General features: G+C 35.1%; 1 protein-coding gene across 1 annotated transcript; it reads right to left on the bottom strand.

Annotated features, from left to right (window-relative positions):
• Positions 1 to 3,226: 3,226 nt before the first annotated feature.
• Positions 3,227 to 18,243, bottom strand: LOC135629564 (glutathione reductase, cytosolic-like). The gene is made up of 16 exons (XM_065137104.1): positions 17,849 to 18,243; positions 17,253 to 17,317; positions 16,862 to 16,931; positions 14,427 to 14,498; positions 12,101 to 12,304; positions 9,849 to 9,922; positions 9,670 to 9,753; positions 8,863 to 8,950; positions 8,674 to 8,755; positions 7,289 to 7,362; positions 6,914 to 7,021; positions 6,705 to 6,769; positions 4,568 to 4,681; positions 4,132 to 4,231; positions 3,869 to 3,922; positions 3,227 to 3,502 (listed from the first exon to the last, which is right to left on the bottom strand). Exons 1-16 carry the CDS (start codon positions 17,987 to 17,989, stop codon positions 3,419 to 3,421), a joined length of 1,479 nt encoding a protein of 492 aa, XP_064993176.1. The 5' UTR covers positions 17,990 to 18,243; the 3' UTR covers positions 3,227 to 3,418.

Genomic DNA, 18,243 nt, shown 5'->3' with positions numbered 1-18,243 from the left:
TCTTTTCCTTCCTCTTTTGTATATAAACTTACTAATATCTCGTCGAGTTCTATGATTTAAATCTTGGATGATACGTATAAAATATTATTCCTCGATCCATGCACCACCCTCAAATTGTATAAACGAGACCATCAACTACTTAACGTGCGACTGATGTCACTATCTTCCCCTTTGCCTTTGTTTTTGTATGATTGACGGACGACCATGACGGTTGGGTATCTCTAGTTCCACGAGCAATCTAACTGGATTAAGAGAGTGAAATGGGTTGAGAGAGGATTTATTTTTTTTTTCTTCTATTATTCAAATAGTCAAATTAATTGTTTGAAATAGGGCAATCTTAGCCTTGATAGGTAACAATCGAAATCTGATTAGTATAGGTCAGTAACAATCAGATTTCCATTATTATTGATTGGTACATACCTCGTTGACATGACCCTAGGGTTTTATCATGGAAGAAAATGGAGAAAAGAGAATGATCACTTCAAGGGGATCAGCCTCTTAGGGTTTGTCAAAAGACTGAATAATATTTCATTGTCTACCGAAAGGAAACAATTACATCACTATTTATAAATAAATATTAAATAAACCTCTACCCGACTCTAACTAAACTAAATAGACTCAATAAATATTATTCAAAAGCTCAGAAAATAAAAGGGTCCTAACAATTTCTCCATCTTCAAATCAGCCTTGAGTAGCATCAAACTTAAGGAGATTCTCTTTCAACACTTTAGTCACAAGGTATCTACGACACATCACAACCCGTTAATCGAGTAAGTACGATCTTCACTTCTTGATAGTGTAAGCAATAGATTAGCCTTTTAGTGTTGCAGTCTTCTGAAAAACCCTCTCCATCTGATGGCTAGTGGCAGTTGTGACCTTACTTCCACGTCTTCTCTTTAGGATCACCTACTTTCCATTAATAAAAAACTTCATAATTAGTTTAAAATTTTTTCATAAAATATCACCCAGAATTGATAGTTATTCAATTCCAAGCACCACTTGTGAGTCTTCCAAGGGTAGCAAAAAGAAGTCCACAAGCAACTCTTTGACCTTGCAAAGTCAACTTAATCTTTGGGCACTTGCTATCATAGGTTAAAATTTATCCATTAACGATCGTTACTTTAAATTTGTTATAGTCTTCAATATGGTAAGCCAATCAATCGATAACCTTACTATTCATAAAATTATTAGTGCTACCAATATCAATCAAAACTGTAACATGTTGATATTCCAAAGTTTCTCCAACTTTCATAGATTAAAGATTAGAGTAGTCGGCTAATGTATGCACTGCATGTATGATAGGTCCAATATCGTCATCAGAATCCATACCTTCATGATCAAAGTCTACATTGTAAGCTTTTGGTTCCACCTTAATTAGTTCAATCATAACAAGTTGTCCTTATTTATATCGGTGCTCCCTACTCTACTTTTCACAATTTCTCGTTGATTTTTTCTTGAGTTTTTCTCGGATTAATCTTTGAGTATATAAAGAATATTTTACAATATAGCTAGAATTTTTTTCTAGCATTTTAGATTGGGTTGATGTGCATCTTGTCCTTCTTGTGCTAACCAGATAAATATATTTTTCATCGTCAGACCATAGGATCGAATCGAAAGTTTTTAGGTCGAAATTAAAAGAAAGGTACACCATCAAACTATCAATGCTACTCGATAGCCATAAACGTTGACAATTAGAATCTAAAACCATCAATCTCGGATAATTAATCAAGCACATTCTATTTAACTATGCGAATTTGTACTAAGTAAATGGAGTTGCATCATCATCATCATCAGACAATCTGTCTGATTAGAATCTAAGACGATTCGGACCCTCCACCACCAATGAATTAAAGATCATGAATGAGAGAGACGATTGGTATGGGAGGACAGATGCACCCAACCTCGTCCAGCATCCACTGCTCTCTGAAATGAACTGGAAAGGGCCATCGTTCCCTGCCACGGCTCTGTTTCGTCACGGACGGCACAAACACCGACCACTGCACGAACTGAACGGCCATGTGCTTGCGAGGGTAAGAGAACAGTAACCCTAAGTAAATCACTGTGGCAATGGCGACCAAGTCTCGGATGCTATTTTTTGACTCCACAACTTTACCGGCGTACTTCACTCGCATGCCCCTCTTTTATCTTGGCAGATTAAAGGCTCCATTTATTGTGGCAGGCAAAGCGATTAAGTCTCGGCATCTGATGAGACGCAAGTCTCGGCGCATCCGCTCGAACTCTCGATCCAAATCGATTGCTGTGGCCCGCATCTGATGCACCTCCCTTTAATGAACTGCGCCGGAGATTAATTCGAGGCATCCACAGGGCGTCCCATTTGATCCGGTTTGAGGACGCATTTATGAGCCCAACCGCAGCGGTACCCTCCACCAAGTGAATAAGAACATGCAATTTGAATGGATTTTATATGCATATGGGATATGTGTGTATGAAGGAAGGAAGGAAGGAAGGAAGGAAGCAGGAGGGGAGTAAATATTTCGTCTGGGTTGACAGCCAAACATGGTATTGTTGGGCATTCAAAGTGCTGGTGGTGTTTTTGCTCTTTTTATTGAAGGAAAATTTGCCGTTTTCTTTCTCTTCCAAAGTTGTGTTTCCAACTTTGATTTTTACCTCATTTAGGCTCTCGACAAATTACTTTTTTCAAGAGTAGAAGAGAAGGAAAGGCCTATTACAAGAGTAAAAGGATTGAAATATAATATCGTAATAAGAGTGATTAATTAGTGGTGGCTAACCCTAATAACATGTGTGGCAAATCTAATTTTTTAAGGGATATATGATTCAAATTATTATTTGTTATGTTACAAACATTTACTACTGATTTATATTATTTAGATTTACATAAAAATATGTATCCAATGTTATATTTAAAAAGGATTTAAAAACATAATTTTTATTAATTTCGATTCAAATGATATGCAAAAAAATAAAAAAACAGATATTTTATGTGACACAATTGTTGTCTAATAAGTATGACTATAATATAAACTCTACCAATAAGTATGACTATAATATTTTAATTCTTGTCATGAAGAAGATATATCGTGGCCATAGCACTGCAACATCTGTTTTGATATATAATATTTAGTCTTTATAGGTTCAAATGGAATGGAGAATATTACATAATATTTTGAAGGTAGAGTCCAAACAACAACCATGAACTTTCCCAGGTGGAATGTTGAGACCGAAGCATCAACAATACTTGGAAACATGAATGTGAATCGTGTGGATGTCATCATTAGCAGAGTTCAACAATGCAATCTTATTTCACATATTGAGATCCAAACAAAAATATGAGAAGAATTCTAGCAAGGTTTTCTTGAAGGACAACAAAGTGGCTGCATTGAATCATACCATGCTTTATTTTTCATTTGATAATTCATGCTTCCAGTTAGAAATTTGCCTATGGTTTAGCTCCAGCTGCGACGCGTCTCGTGATGGACCGCATGGTTACAAACTCTTCAGCAGCTGAAGGATGGATTCCCACCTGACATAACAACCATAGCATTCAGGTTATATAACATATGTCAACATATGCATATAACTAGTATATTGTTCTGCTGCATCTCAACTCTTTTCATCAAAATCTCACTCAAATATTTATCTAAAAAGGCAAGGCCAACGTCACAAATGTAAAATGTTTCTCTGGAAACCTGGAAGTTCTATTAAGTGTCTAATGTGGAAACCAAACAGTTGCTGCTTCTGGTTAACAACTGGATTGATCAAAGATTGATTATTCATTTATGAATGATGACATGGAACTGGTGGTAAAAGCTCCATGCCTTCGGTCAGAGTAGAAGTTGGATTTAATATATGGGTAACTTTTATGAAAAGGACTGAAATTTTGACTTACTGTGCTATCAAATTGTGCCTTAGTTGCTCCACATTTGAGTGCGACTGCAAGACCCTGTCAATAGCAACCAAAAGAACTCATATTATTAGTGAAAATAATGCAAAAATGATATAAAGGTTTAAGATCATCATTGAATATGAAGGTTTAAGACAAACCTCTGTAATTTTTGTAAAAAAAATGGAACAACTTCAGCAGAAATTTTTCATATGATTATGTGCAGATTCTTTATATCAATAACACAGGTTATGCTTGGTTAGACATACCTGCATAATTTCAGGTGCATCTGGTCCACACATGGATGCACCAAGTACTTTATCAGTCTCAGAATCAACGATGAGCTTCATGACTGTCTTTTCTTGCCTTCTGAAACATGAAACATAAGAAAAACTAAATGAGACTGGCACTAGGATAAAATAACAGATAAGTTTTGCCCACAAACTGGGTCACAACAATCAGACCATGACAAGCATGCACATTCATGAAAAAAACGAATATACAGATTCCTAAAACACAGTATTTCTTCACATTACTCCATGGCAACCGCTGCGGTTTAGTACTATCAGCTCATATATTTCATAGGTTATTAATGAAAACCATGCAAAGAAATGAACATTGAGATACCATGATCAGATTGTTGGAACACCATATTATAAACTGGAAATTTTATCTATTTTGAGAACAAAAAGAGACTGCACTGACCCAGAGATAGTGTTCTTCATAGGATTAAACGAAGATGTGTAAACGAGAATATCACTTTTTGCTTGTTCCAGAGCCTGCTGCTCGCTGAGACCTACTACTGAAAGTGGTGGAATGCTAACAAACAAGCATAATGCATTATGTCAAAACTTACATCAGAAAACTGAGAAAAGATAAGTCACACAGCCCCTTGAATAACAATAAATTTAATCAGATTTATCTTTAAAATAGTACAATGTGAAAACAAAAATATATAGCAGTGCTATAAGTGAACTCATTGCAAAAGCATAGACCAAAAAACTGTAGTGGCATGGAAGCAATATACAATCCCAAAAAGTGGCCTAATCAATTAACAGTATCATGTGAAAATGAAGAGCTGATACCATTTATGATGAGATTAGTGGATGCAGCTTGGTTGAAGTAACATGCAAAGTCAACACTAACACTGTTTGATTAGGGTTTTATCAAGGTTCGAACGTCAACCTGGTAAACTAACTGCAACCCTCTCTTCTTTTTTGTTTCAGTTGCTAAAGGATGAGTTATATAAATTAGCAAAGAGGATGGGAATAACTTTAGCCTACCGTTTAGATGGGTTTTCTTATCCTGACTTCTCAAGATTAAACTTCTTTAACCAGGTCAATTCAGGTTAAACCAATATATCACCAACTGAACCCTCCATAATTGTGAACCAAATGCAGCTGATGGGTTTATTTGGCTGGGAGGTATATAGCTCAGCTGTGGATACCAAGGTCTATTGTGGTGTGGTTAGCTGCAAGTGTCCAAGCCACTAAAACTACAACCACGATAATGGTCTGAGATGATGCAATTCAATCTAATTGGACATAGATTAAGCGGTTGTAGCTCGTGTTAGAGCTTAATTTGCTAGAGTGCAAAGTGAATATACACAAGCTGATAACTTTCTAGCCAAAATTCAGTATACATCAATACGACACTAATCATTGCTGGCTTGCTGTCTCATCTCCTTGCATCATAGTACCACACTTTCAGTTGCTGCCCTAAATTAACAAAGGTCATCCATCCCCTACCTTAGCCTCCACCTCCTAGTCCACTCAAATTCTGACAAAAATATCCTAAGTTCCCCTAACATGACTTCTGCTTCTGCCTCTGCTGTCACCCACCTTAGACTTATTTTACCATCATCTCTGCCTTACGAGGCCAGCTATCGACTAACTGCCTTAGTTCTACCAGTGAACCTAAATAACTGATTTTTACTCTCTTACTGTTTCCTATTCAAGATCAATGGATGTTCAAAGGACATGCAGATGATAGCTACAACAATAAATAATAGTGAAAAATATTATAAGGCATGAAAAAATAATTAGCATAGTCAGATTCTATGATGTTTTAGTATGACGATGTTCTTTGATTGTAATAAGTCTGTTTTTTCAGTTGAACACAATCTTTATCCTTCTTCTCTTAAGGTCTTCCCAAAAAACAGAGCATGAATTTCCTTGAAACATGATGTTCTCTCTTAAGCAATTTAAGGTGGATGTCAATCCCCTTGTTCTACAGTCAAATTCTAAGATTCATTACCACATCTTTGACATATTCATCATGGTATATAACATAGTGTGTCAATTATCTTGAGAAGATAGCAAGAAGCTACATTAAATGAAGACTTTTATTAATTTTCTATGATGTCAATACAAACAACATATAAAAAAATCAATATTCAAGTAAAACTAAGCTTCTCCCAAGCATCGTTCAGTAATATATCATATTAATAACTATTTACAAACCCAGGTTCTTCAAACATAAACACAAGATATTGAAACAAATGACTAATTTGATGATTTTCACAGGCATTAATGTTAAATTAATGCCTTTAAAATTACATATTCTAAAAAGGTCAAGTACTTTGCACGTATGTTGCAGTTCAGTGATAACAGATAAAAATAAATAAAAAAATAAGCAAATACGGAAAGATGAGTTGCACTGGGGAGATTTGGTGAGAAAAAACAACCATAGAGATTCCAAATTTATAAGTCATTAGCAAAGATAGAAAAAGCAAAGGTCGCAGAACATCGAAAAGTTTTGGAGTAATATCACATGCAACTGTAATCATCCCAAATTAGAAGGTACTGACTTCAAAGAAGTAATGCTCAAGGAACAGACTTACCAAAACACAGCACAGGGTATGCTAATGTAATCAGGTTTAGTTGGCTGTCCACCAAAAACAGTTTTCTGCAACAATAACTACATATCAGTAATTGCTACAGCCAATCTTCTGCAAGATCAGTAATGGTAGCTATAAGAAGAAACAATCCATGTATGGAACAGATGATAAAAATTGGTAATAATGTATATAAGAATAGATAATCCACTTACGGAAAAGCAAGTTCCTTCCATTAATGCCACAGGAGTCAGATTCATCCGGTTTGTAACATCACCAACAGCCCATATGTTGGGAACTGTCGTGCGAGAATATTCATCTACCTAGAAACGACGACAGAAGATGACAACAATTAGCGAAAATGTGAAGGATCTACATCCTTCTGGTTATACTGTCATTGCAGGCATGGTCCCACAAAATGCAAGTTATGCAAACAAGAAACTTAAAAGAACACATTTTAATAGTAGCTAATTTAAGGATCCAAAACCAACACTTCACTTTGAAAACAAAAAACAATCAAACATGTCTTTTATGTCATTGTATAGTAAGAATAAGTGTAGATGGCAAAAAAGCATTGAAAAGCAAGTAACCTTGATAGCTCCAGTTTTATCAACCTCAACACCAACAGCCTGCAAATTCAACCTTTTTGTGTTTGGAAGCCGACCTGCATTTCCCAATAAGACATCAGTAGGATATGGCCACAATGATATGCATTTCAGTCATGCTATGCCAAAGAAAAAGGAAAAGCATCTTTCATCAAACATGGCTGAAGGATATTCAGAATCCTAGTTCTGTCTGGATCAGGTGCAACACTATGCTTATCAAACCTTAGAAGATATGAGTGACAAAGAAAAGGACTTGATTATATCACTAACATTGCCCGTGAAAGAGAATAAGGAAACCAAGACACAATACAATATCAACCCCTGCTTATAAATTGCTAATTATATAAATTACCAATGTTATCTCTAATTTCAGACCCAGCACTCGAATTCATTACACTGTTCCATTCACTAGTGCCTTTCAATAACATCACTTTCATTTTGTTGATTTACTATGCTGACATTCTATGTGAAGGTTAGTTCTAAAAGGGACATAATTGGTCCTTCCAGCATTTAACGATATCATGACTTTCACCATACAGATCCTTAATCATTATTCAGGTCAAAATGAATATTATATGATAATTACTTCCTTTTGAAGCTTCAAACATTACCCCAGATGGTCAGTGGCTCACTGAGCAAGCTAAGATGTCAAATTATCTGCAAGATCATATTATGTAAATTATGGAAAACAGAAATTGAGTAAACCTAAGCACCATAATAATTTGTGTGCATAAACTGATGACATAATATGCATATAACAAAAATAAAAGCACAATTTCAGAGTATGGCTATCATAGATGTGTAACCAACCTTATTCTATGTGCATCAAGTGTATAAGTTAGCATCCTCGCACACCACCACAGCTACTCTATTGAATCTTAACATTATCCACATTTAAGGATCAAATCACCATCTAATCCATAAGCTGGTAGTCTCCGAAAGAAGAATGAGAGAATGAAAAGATGCACATGCATTACTTCTACATGATGGATACAACTCAAGTCATAATTCTTCACATGATATGCCTAACTGAACTGGTAGAAAAAATGTTTCAGAACATTGTTGCAAACTAAAAGTCTACACTGATGCAAATAACTGAGTTCCTAATGTACTATAGGCTTAAGCATGCTTTTTTTCGTGAAAATAGAAAGTATTCCGATCATACAGATAAAATTTTAGAAGTCCAAAGAGTTTCAGTAGAGGGTGAAGTTTCCAAATTGCTGTTTGACATTTACCTTAAGCAAAGTTTAGAACAATCTCTTTAATTTGAAAACCATATCAAAAAAAGCTGTCATGTTTCTGAACCCTAGAACATATAGATATGATTATGAATGCCAATTAAACACAATAAGAATGGAACAGTTTCTTACCTGTTGCAAATAAGACAACATCTGCAGTAATTTCATCTCCATGGTCAGTCAGAACTCTTATGCCATCTTCACCATTCCGCAACTAATATGAAATGGTGAGAGTTGAACAGCTTTAGAGTGAAAGAACAGAAGGGTGAAATTGTAATACTGTAAGACCAAACTAATAAATATTCCTTAGGTTAACTAAACCTCAGATAAATTTGTTCCTGGGTGCAATCTTATGCCCCTTCCTTCAAGGTTTTTTGCAACAACAGCTCGCATTTCATCATCAAAACCCCTGCAAAAAAGAGGATCAAACAGAAACAGTTACACACTACAAGATCACAAGAAAGAATGAGACATTAATTTAGATATAGCACAAAGAAGAAGAAATATTAAGAACTTTACATCAAGTACTTAGACATTTTAGAAAATAGATGTTTGTTTGTCATACAGAAAGAACAAATGAATGTGTCTAGAAATTGTTTAACCAAATAGGATGATCTATCATCCAGCTTTTGGAGAACATTTAAATTTTTAATAGCTCAAAGATAATAAAAAAATCAAAATTAACAATTTGTGGCATTTATGCAATGTGTTTTCTAAAGCAAAGAAGAAAATTGAACAGGAATGTTGTTTTTAGATGTTAATACAAACAATATATAGTACTTTTAGGGTTTTCTAACAAACAAGAAATGAAGGACCACCTCCAGATGTGCCCAAATATGCTGGTGTTCTGCAATAATTTGTCTCAAAAAACTGAATAGTTTTAGAGCCTAAAACTACAAGTAGTTTGTCTTCGGTACAGTTTAATGAGACTGTACAAACATTTTATGAAGAAGTGATGAATGACGACAGCCTATTAAAAGCATATCTTTAAAATTTTCTTCTTTAGTGCTGAAAAGGGTATGCTTCAAGTAATATTTAGTTCTTTCTTCAGAAACAACAAAGGTTAAATCTCCTTGAAAGAGAAGATATTAGATAAATGGCCAGAATAGGTATATAAGTAAATGACACCTTAAAGGCAATTCCTTGCGGTAAAATAAGTCTACTTCTGCACCCAAGCCTCGCCATATAGAAGCAAATTCAACAGCAATATATCTGAAACAGATAAGATCGAGTTAGGAAAAAACAACATGTACACAAAAATATTTGCTTTATGCATAAAATGAATATTGTGGGGCATATCCACATACCCTCCACCAAGTATCACGGCACGTTTTGGTAACTCATCTAGGCTTAATGCCTCATCAGAAGTAATAGCCAATTCCTGATATGCAAATATAAAAAGTAGGGCATGTCAGCAAAGAATAAAAACCTATAAGGGCTCGAGTAAACTAACAAATCCCTTATCCTACATTTTATCTCCTATAAAACAATCATATTAAACTTACATGCTCAAAATATATTTTGAAGGACTAATACCATGTACAATTATCAAATGTCACAGAAACAACTTCATGGCAAAAAGATCAGCGACAACTGAAAGCAGTTTAGAATCGACTGAAAGCAGATAATGTGGCTCACATTATCTTAACATACCAGAAGGCATACAGGAGGAACTTGGCATCTACTTTATAAAAAATATTTTCCAAATCCGATCACATTTTCAGATATGGCATTTAAAGTGACTGAACAGACAACGATATGAATCATGTGACCATGAATCATGTACAATTAACCAACATTTAATAAATTTGATAAAGAAGAGGAATCCATGAATTTAATGTATACTAAATAAATGGTCCAACGGGAATAAGAATTTTCAAGAACATTTGGACATTTCTTTTTCTAATATAAGAAACATTTTCAGGACTCTTCCCATGAGCTGAACTAAAAACAGTCATCGGTAATATGGTAGATGTACAATTTAGAGTTGAAGACTTAATGGTGCATGGAGAGGTAGAGGGAGACTAGAATAGGCTTTACTAGAAACAATAGAATAAAAAGATATTTATATGCACTAAGATTTAGTTAAATATGACACATTACACAGAGCTCAATGATGGGAAAGGATGCACATGGCCAGCCTCAAATAGCTGTTGTGAAGTAAAGCTACATGTGGCCAATGGATGAGTAATTGGCACAGTTGACTCTAGTAACACCAAACTCATTAACACGATCCTATACAATTGACACCAATTTCCTCGACTACATTTTTTGTTTAGCTTTAATCACCTTGTGACACAAAATTTGCTAGGAGTGAAAATCATGAAAAGGTTTTGATAGATTTTACATATCATTATCCTAAAATATTTAATTTCATCCTCTCTACAGTTCTTCTGTTTATGCAAACACATACCCAAAAAATGTAGAAACAAGAAATATATAGGCATCAAAACTTGCAAATCCACAAAGCAAAGGAGCTCAACTACAGAATTAGAGTATTGAGAATCGAGTCATCGACAATGTCAAAATGTCTGTAGACTCTGTACAACCCTTAAAACGCTAAAAAACTAAAAGCCATATGTCCTTGTCTCTTGAAAATTGCATCAAGTGATTACCAATCAATCGGCATAATTTAAAGTTGAGAGGCACATCTGCCATAGTTCCCATAGTTGAATCTATATTATACCATAGAATTTTAAACTTTAAGGGTCAGGAGAATTACCATTCTGCATATGTAATAAACCTCAGAAAATTTTCATTTCCAAAGTAGAGACATGTCCTACTCAAGTTCAGTCCCTTATATTATAAAACCAACCATCTAATTTTTGATGTTTAAGTTAGGATATACTCTACCAAACATCTAAATTTTAATATTTAAGTCAGGATATACTCTACCAAACATCAATGGTATATCCATTTTGGTGAATTTTATGTATAGGTAAGAAGCCACAAATTTCTTTTTCATTTTTTAAGCACTCAGGGTGCTTCATAATTCAATTAATGATAAAATCTACAATCCTGAACTACCAGTTACTGTTTTTAGGCTGGAATAATGCAAAGTATATCCATGTGTATAATAAATTGTTTAGTAACTTTAGTTAAGCAGCAGGTATGCAAATGTAAACTACATCAGTATAAAGAGTGAGCTACAATTCAATACCATCTCCAAGATGACTAGTATGAACATATCATGCAAGAGGACCAGCAGTCATATAAGTTAGGATGTAGACTTTAATATCAAAGATCACATCAATGCAAATTGTAAAAGAAATTTTTGGCTATGTTAAACTCTGGATTGTGCCTATGATAAAAAAATTATCATTATGAAAATCTTAATAGCACTAATCTTGAAACACATGGCATGCTCATGACTCACATTCATTAAAAGCTGTTTATATTCATACAAGGAGAAGTAAACAATAACATCAGACATTAACCACATGCAGATAAAGAAAATTTAATGATTTAGATATCAGACTGGACTATTTATAGCGCAAGTACCTATTAAAAAAATTATATGTTACAATTTTGTCAAAAACAAAGATATAACGAGACAAACCTTTCCTGGAATATTTACACGCTGAGCACGACTACCAGTGGCAATCAATATATGCTTTGCTGAATACTGCTTCGTTGTACCATCCACCTGCGTCACTTCTACTAAATGAGCATCTATCAGCTTGCCCTCTCCTTCAAACATTGTTACACCAGCATTTGATAATAACCTCTTGTATATTCCATTTAACCGAGTGATTTCCTGTGTCTGTATGTCAATCACAGAAGAGATCAGTAAGTCCTTAATTAAGATGATTACAATATAATGTTCAAGTCTATTTAACAAATATTTTGGTCTCCAAGGAGCCATAACCAGTTGAATCTACACACGAACATCAGAGATAGTTTAGTGATGAAACAGAACTATCAGTACAGGATAACATGCAGGTCATATCATCAAACCATATGTGAATTACGTTAAGCAAACTTCAGCAGTAAAGGGAGAAAGTTCATCAAATTGACAGGATTCAAAAAAGTATGTCAAAGTCCACAATAGAATGAATGTGTAGCTATTGATGTTACAAGCCAGCACCTAGTGGGACTGGGACATATGAAAAAGTCCACAAATGAAAATAACATTAAGTCATTAACAAAGTGCCATGTTGCAGATAGCATAATACATATGAGAGGTACATGCAACCTAGTCTTTCTTCGTTGTTGACAATCCATAAAGAACCACAAATAAAACTTCAGAAAAATAGAGTTTCAAATAACTTTAATGTAGTACAAACTTCTGAGGTCATGTTGCAAAGTGCCACAGGCAAATGCTATAGAAATGGCACCACATGCAGTTTGATCTAAGCCATTAACTGCATTGAAGATGGCCACAGAATTCCATTGGTAACAAGAAGATGAGTCATTGTCCGGACAGGTTTACATACAAGAAAAACATAATTTCAAGGCTATAGAAGCTTAGTTATTGACTCTTATGAAATCTGCCATTCTGGTGAAAATCCAAATACCAATTAATTGTTACAAGCTATTTTACATTATTTTCCAAATTCTAGATGAAGTAAAAAGCTACTTCAGAATTCATGCATCTGGATAAAACCACGATCAAGGGTTACAATCATACTCATTGGTATGAAATTCATGCACAAAGATGACAAAGTGGCATGGATGAACACCGTCTCACTTGACACTGTATGCCAAGATTCGAAATGATAATGCACACCTATGCACAGTAAATTCAAATTTGTAAGGTCAATTCTATTTGTGAAATTAGTTCATGGTTACTTACACATCATGTTGTGGCCAAAGGGTGCAAACCACATACATACATGCAAAAGAGGATTCATAGCTTCCTTTAGCCAATGTTAATTTAAAGAGATATTAATGTAGATTAGCTATCTGAAGGTTAAACCATTAATTTGAAATTGTAAATGTAGTGAGTGTACATCATGGACAGCAGATATTAATAATACAAAGAAATACAGAGAAGAGGAGAAATCAGTGTTGCCTTAAAAAAAAGGGAAAATAGAAGTGGCATATAGAAAGAGGATAAAAAGTTCTGTTGTATTCTCAAAATAAACCACAAAACTGGCATTCCTATTACAGTATTATTCCTTATGAAACATTGAAAATTCTATAAAACTACTAAAACTATTCCAGAACAGAAGCATCTAAGCAAGGTTTCAAAGTTCACCCATTTCAGTAACCTACCAGACTGGAATGGTACCAGTACACCAGGGCGTAATACTGACTAATACCACCCGGTATCATTCAAGTAAAGATCAAAGTTTGTCATACCGTGACATATCGCCTAGTATGGGCAGTACATACTGGTATGCCCTATCGTATCATGTGTCGGTATGTCGGTACATATTGTACCAATGGCCAGTCGATACATCGATACAAACTGAAATGACAAACTATGGTAAAGATATTAAAAAAATTAAAATAAAAGCTATTGTAATGGTACCGACTTATATTTTTCAGTGTGGATACTTGGACAGGTGAATACTACATCATATTGACCAGTATGGTCCAGAACTAAATGCTTTCATATCATTATTTAGTAACCCAGTTAATAATGGGCAAACAAAAAAGATACTCAAGGAACCGATCAGCCAGTTCTGTTCCATCTCTGACTTCTGTCCTGACTCGAGCTGTAATCAACCAGCCCTATCAAATTGATGATAAAGACTCCTGAAGCCCATGAAAAAATAATGCATGGACCATTGACTCTATTAATAGATATAAAGCTGGATATAGATCCAAAATAATCCTAAAACCTTGGACTGCATGCATAGACTATCCCTACCTAATGGGAGGCGAACAGAGAATGGAAGCAAAATAATAAGAGCATCAGTCAAGTTTTTTATTCTGACCTTATTGTGCAAAAGTTTTTTCCAATTAAAGTCAACTTGATCACTGAGCTCCCACCCAAAATTTCTACAATCCTGTAAAGCAAAGGCCACCTTGACATGTTAAGCATCGAAAATCATATACTGTGGTCCGAAAAGGTAAATAATGAATTTCCATCAGAAGGTGAAAATAGAGAACATGAAAGTATAACCGTCATATATTGCAAGATCCTTGATTGCAGAACAATGAAAACCAAAATTATCAGTCATCCTAGAAGGATTTCATGTACATAATAAACTAGTTTTGGTGTATTTGTTTTCACCATCTGCAGCTGTGCATATAAACAAAACATTTTTCTTCCCATTTCCTCCTCGAGAGTCAGTATATTCTGAAATTTAAGACCAAAAGCATAAATCGGGCATCACATATATAATGCAGCACCCCACTAACAGAAATTAAATTTAAACAAAAAATGTCGCAATATCCTTTTAAAGAACCACTTTAGAAGCCAGTGCTGGAGGAAAAGAAAGAAAAAGAAACTAGTTTGCAAAAATCTACTCCAAACATATGCATCAAGACACCGCAAACACGATTCAATTCCAAATAACTTCTTCTACCTTTCTGTTAAATCCTCCATAAGAAAGGTACACATAGCTAGCAGGCAAACCCATTGTTCCCCAAGAAAATAAAAAGCACATTATAAAAGCTGCAGGAAACAGGACATGCCAAAAAAACAATCATGACCATGACTACAATAATACATGACACGTATTAGAAGATAGTGCTTCGTTAAGCCTCTGCACCTATAACAAATTGTTGTTGTTTATCTTATGGAGAACCAAGGACATAGCAAAAGCTTTACCAAAACTTAGCCTTCAAATTTTAATTATGTGAAGAAGGATCAAGCAATGAAAACACCCACTCAAAAAAAAAGAAGACAAAAACAAAGAGGTGTGCCAGAAAAGATATCACTGTGGCCATGCCCAGAAAAAGACAAAGGCATAACATAACTAATGTCAAAATTATTCATGATAATCTAGACAATTTGCAGGAAAATACAACAATATCCTGTAGTCAAGGCAACGATTATAGACACATAACAACCGAGACTAGAGCAGCCTACAACCAGTCTCCCAAATCCAATATCCCAACCATACAAAGAAATCTCACATTAACATATCTAACCATTCTGCAACATTGAAGAAATTAGAAACAAAGACAAACATTACATGGCATACATGGCATACCTGTCAAACAAGCCTAAAAAAGAGCAGTTCATCACCTAAAAAGCATAACCTCTAAGAAATCAACACATCAACACAGAGACCAATTGCATTTTTGATCAAACACAAGAGACAGCAGATTCAATAATATACAAGTGTAGAACTCATGCTATAGAACATGGTATAAGGATTAAAACAAGTAGCATATAAATAACAAAAATGTTACACCCTACACTCAAATCATAAGATAAATGATGGTTCTTTCCCAAATATTACCAGGGTTCAATAAATTTAGGCCAAAAAATATTTAAGGAACTGATAATGGCCAATTAGTTGATGTGCCTTGGGAGTTGGGGTAAATTTGCTCCTTTGCAATCAACATGAATAGAATTAGAGTAACAAATATAGTCTCTACTTATAAAAATAAGGCTGCATATATTAACTTTTCCTAGACCGAGACCCAAATGATGTGAGCGTTGTGCACTAAAGCACCCTTGAAATGGTCTCAATCGATCGCAAGAACCATTATCACAAACTTCACATCCAGCATCAGGTTAGCACAGTCAATTTTTTTTATTGTGTGGAAAAAAATGTTAATTCAGTAAATATTTGTGAAAACTGCAAATAATAAATATTGAAGTACAATAACAAATGGGAAACATGAATACTGAAATTGTAACTTTAATTGTGACATACAAATCTATCTATGACATTCACAAATAGTTCATCTAATTTGTTGATGATTTGGGAATGATCCATACACTGATAATCTAGCAAATCAAATAAACCACAGAACAATTCACCCATGGAAGAAAATTACATATGATTCCCTAAATTTTTCAATAATGGTGAAATTCTATGAGCACCAATCAGTCATCTTTTTTTCACACAAAAGATCATATGCTTGTGCCAAATGGTCCAAAAATATTTTTATCCCATAGTGCATCAGGAGTTCGGGACTAGAGAAACCTAAACCAGCAGACAATATAAACAGCAACCGTTAACAGTAACCAGAAAATAAAGTGATGAAAATAGTTGGGAGCATGTGTACATTTATGGATAGAATACAAAGAACATAGGTGTCAGAAATCCCTGAAGCAGCTTCCTATTCGAATTACTGCCAGGGAGCAGAGATATAGGATATGCTTGCAGTCACATCTCACAAGCCAGAATTTGCTGAATAGCATAATATTGGGTAAAATTAGAGCAGTTTAAATATGTGGCCAAGATCATACCTCAAATTCACCTCTAAACTGTGCACCATAAACCAGAATCTTTTTAGGGACACATCCACGTATAACACACCTGAAAATCATATGAATTATGAGCAGAAAGTGCAATTTCTTAGTTTCCAAAACCTTCCTATCAAAAAGGAAAAAATAGAACAGTTCTAGCAAGCATAAGCTATGGATAGGACTATAGAACACAAAGATTCTATAAACCAAAGGCACACGCAACTGACAGAAAATCACTGGAGTTTCTGTATCAAAACCAAACACGTGTGTGTTTCTATATCAAAACCACAAAAGAAGGAACCAAAGTTTATATATCGGAACAGACAAAAGATCACTAGAGTTTCTATACTAAAACCAAACAAATGAAAGCAGGAGCAAAAATCAAACTTACGTTCCACCAATTCCTCCAATGACTTCCGAGCTGATGGGATGAAAAGGAAGCTCACAAATGGCAACCTGCATCATGATTTTACAAGCAGGCAGGTGAAAATTCAAATCAACTACTAACCTACCCAGAAGAAGTCTGAACTAATGAACCAAATCGTATCAAACAGGTCAAATAAACTGAAGACTTGAAATCAAATAAATGTATGTGCAAAGTCAATAGATTTACTTCCCAAAGAATAATCTCCTCCAATAGCCGAGTAGCAATCCCACTTTGAAGCACAGACCACGAAGTAAATATCGAAATTAACAAAAGCAAACCAACAGAAGCAAAACAGATAATAATTTTTTGCTATAATTGGACCGTGCCCACAACACACTGGTTACAGCTATCCAAAGCTGGGATCTCTCTCTAAGCTAACAAATCATCATTCACATACTATATGTTAGTTTACACGATCATACAGACAAAAGACCAGCCAAACCGTCGATTGTAAAACTCTCTTGAGATAAATCATTCCCCAAACGCACAAAAGATACAAAGTAAAGATTTTTGCAATGAAGAAAAAGAAAAGGGAAGCAAAAAGAGTCGTAATCCCTGACCTTGGCTCCAAAGGAAGCAGAAGTCCGAGAAGCGCGAACGCCGCCGCTTCCAGCCCCGATGACAAAGATGTCGAAATCATACTGTTTCTCTTCTTCTATGGTCTGGCCGAGCTCTCCATCAATCAGCATCTTCCGCGCCATGACGATTCCCCGTTGATTCCAACCCCAACCAGACGAACTTCTCAAGAATGTTTCAGACCGTGATCAAATGGATTCAGATGATCGGAGACAACGCAGAATTACCCAAAGGAAAAGAATAGCACGAGAGGCACGAATCCCGATCCCGATCCCGACCCCGACCCGATCGGCACTCCGTCAACCAAATTCACCGACTGCGAAGTAGGCAAACCGAAACTGGACTTCCACCGATAGGCAACAGCTCGATTTCGAGACGA

This window comes from Musa acuminata, chromosome BXJ3-1 (genome assembly GCF_036884655.1).
Source record: "Musa acuminata AAA Group cultivar baxijiao chromosome BXJ3-1, Cavendish_Baxijiao_AAA, whole genome shotgun sequence".
NCBI lineage: Eukaryota > Viridiplantae > Streptophyta > Magnoliopsida > Zingiberales > Musaceae > Musa > Musa acuminata.
Note: the sequence above shows the minus strand (reverse complement) of the source record. Positions and strands in the feature narration are given on the sequence as shown.

Coding starts and splice junctions, on each gene's coding strand:
- LOC135629564 (XM_065137104.1), bottom strand. CDS start 17,989: ATGGCGCGGAAGATGCTGATTGATGGAGAGCTCGGCCAGACCATAGAA. Junction 12,305..14,426: donor AAAAACTTTTGCACAATAAG/GTCAGAATAAAA, acceptor ATTGACATACAG/ACACAGGAAATCACTCGGTT. Junction 3,503..3,868: donor AGGCACAATTTGATAGCACA/GTAAGTCAAAAT, acceptor TTGTTATGTCAG/GTGGGAATCCATCCTTCAGC.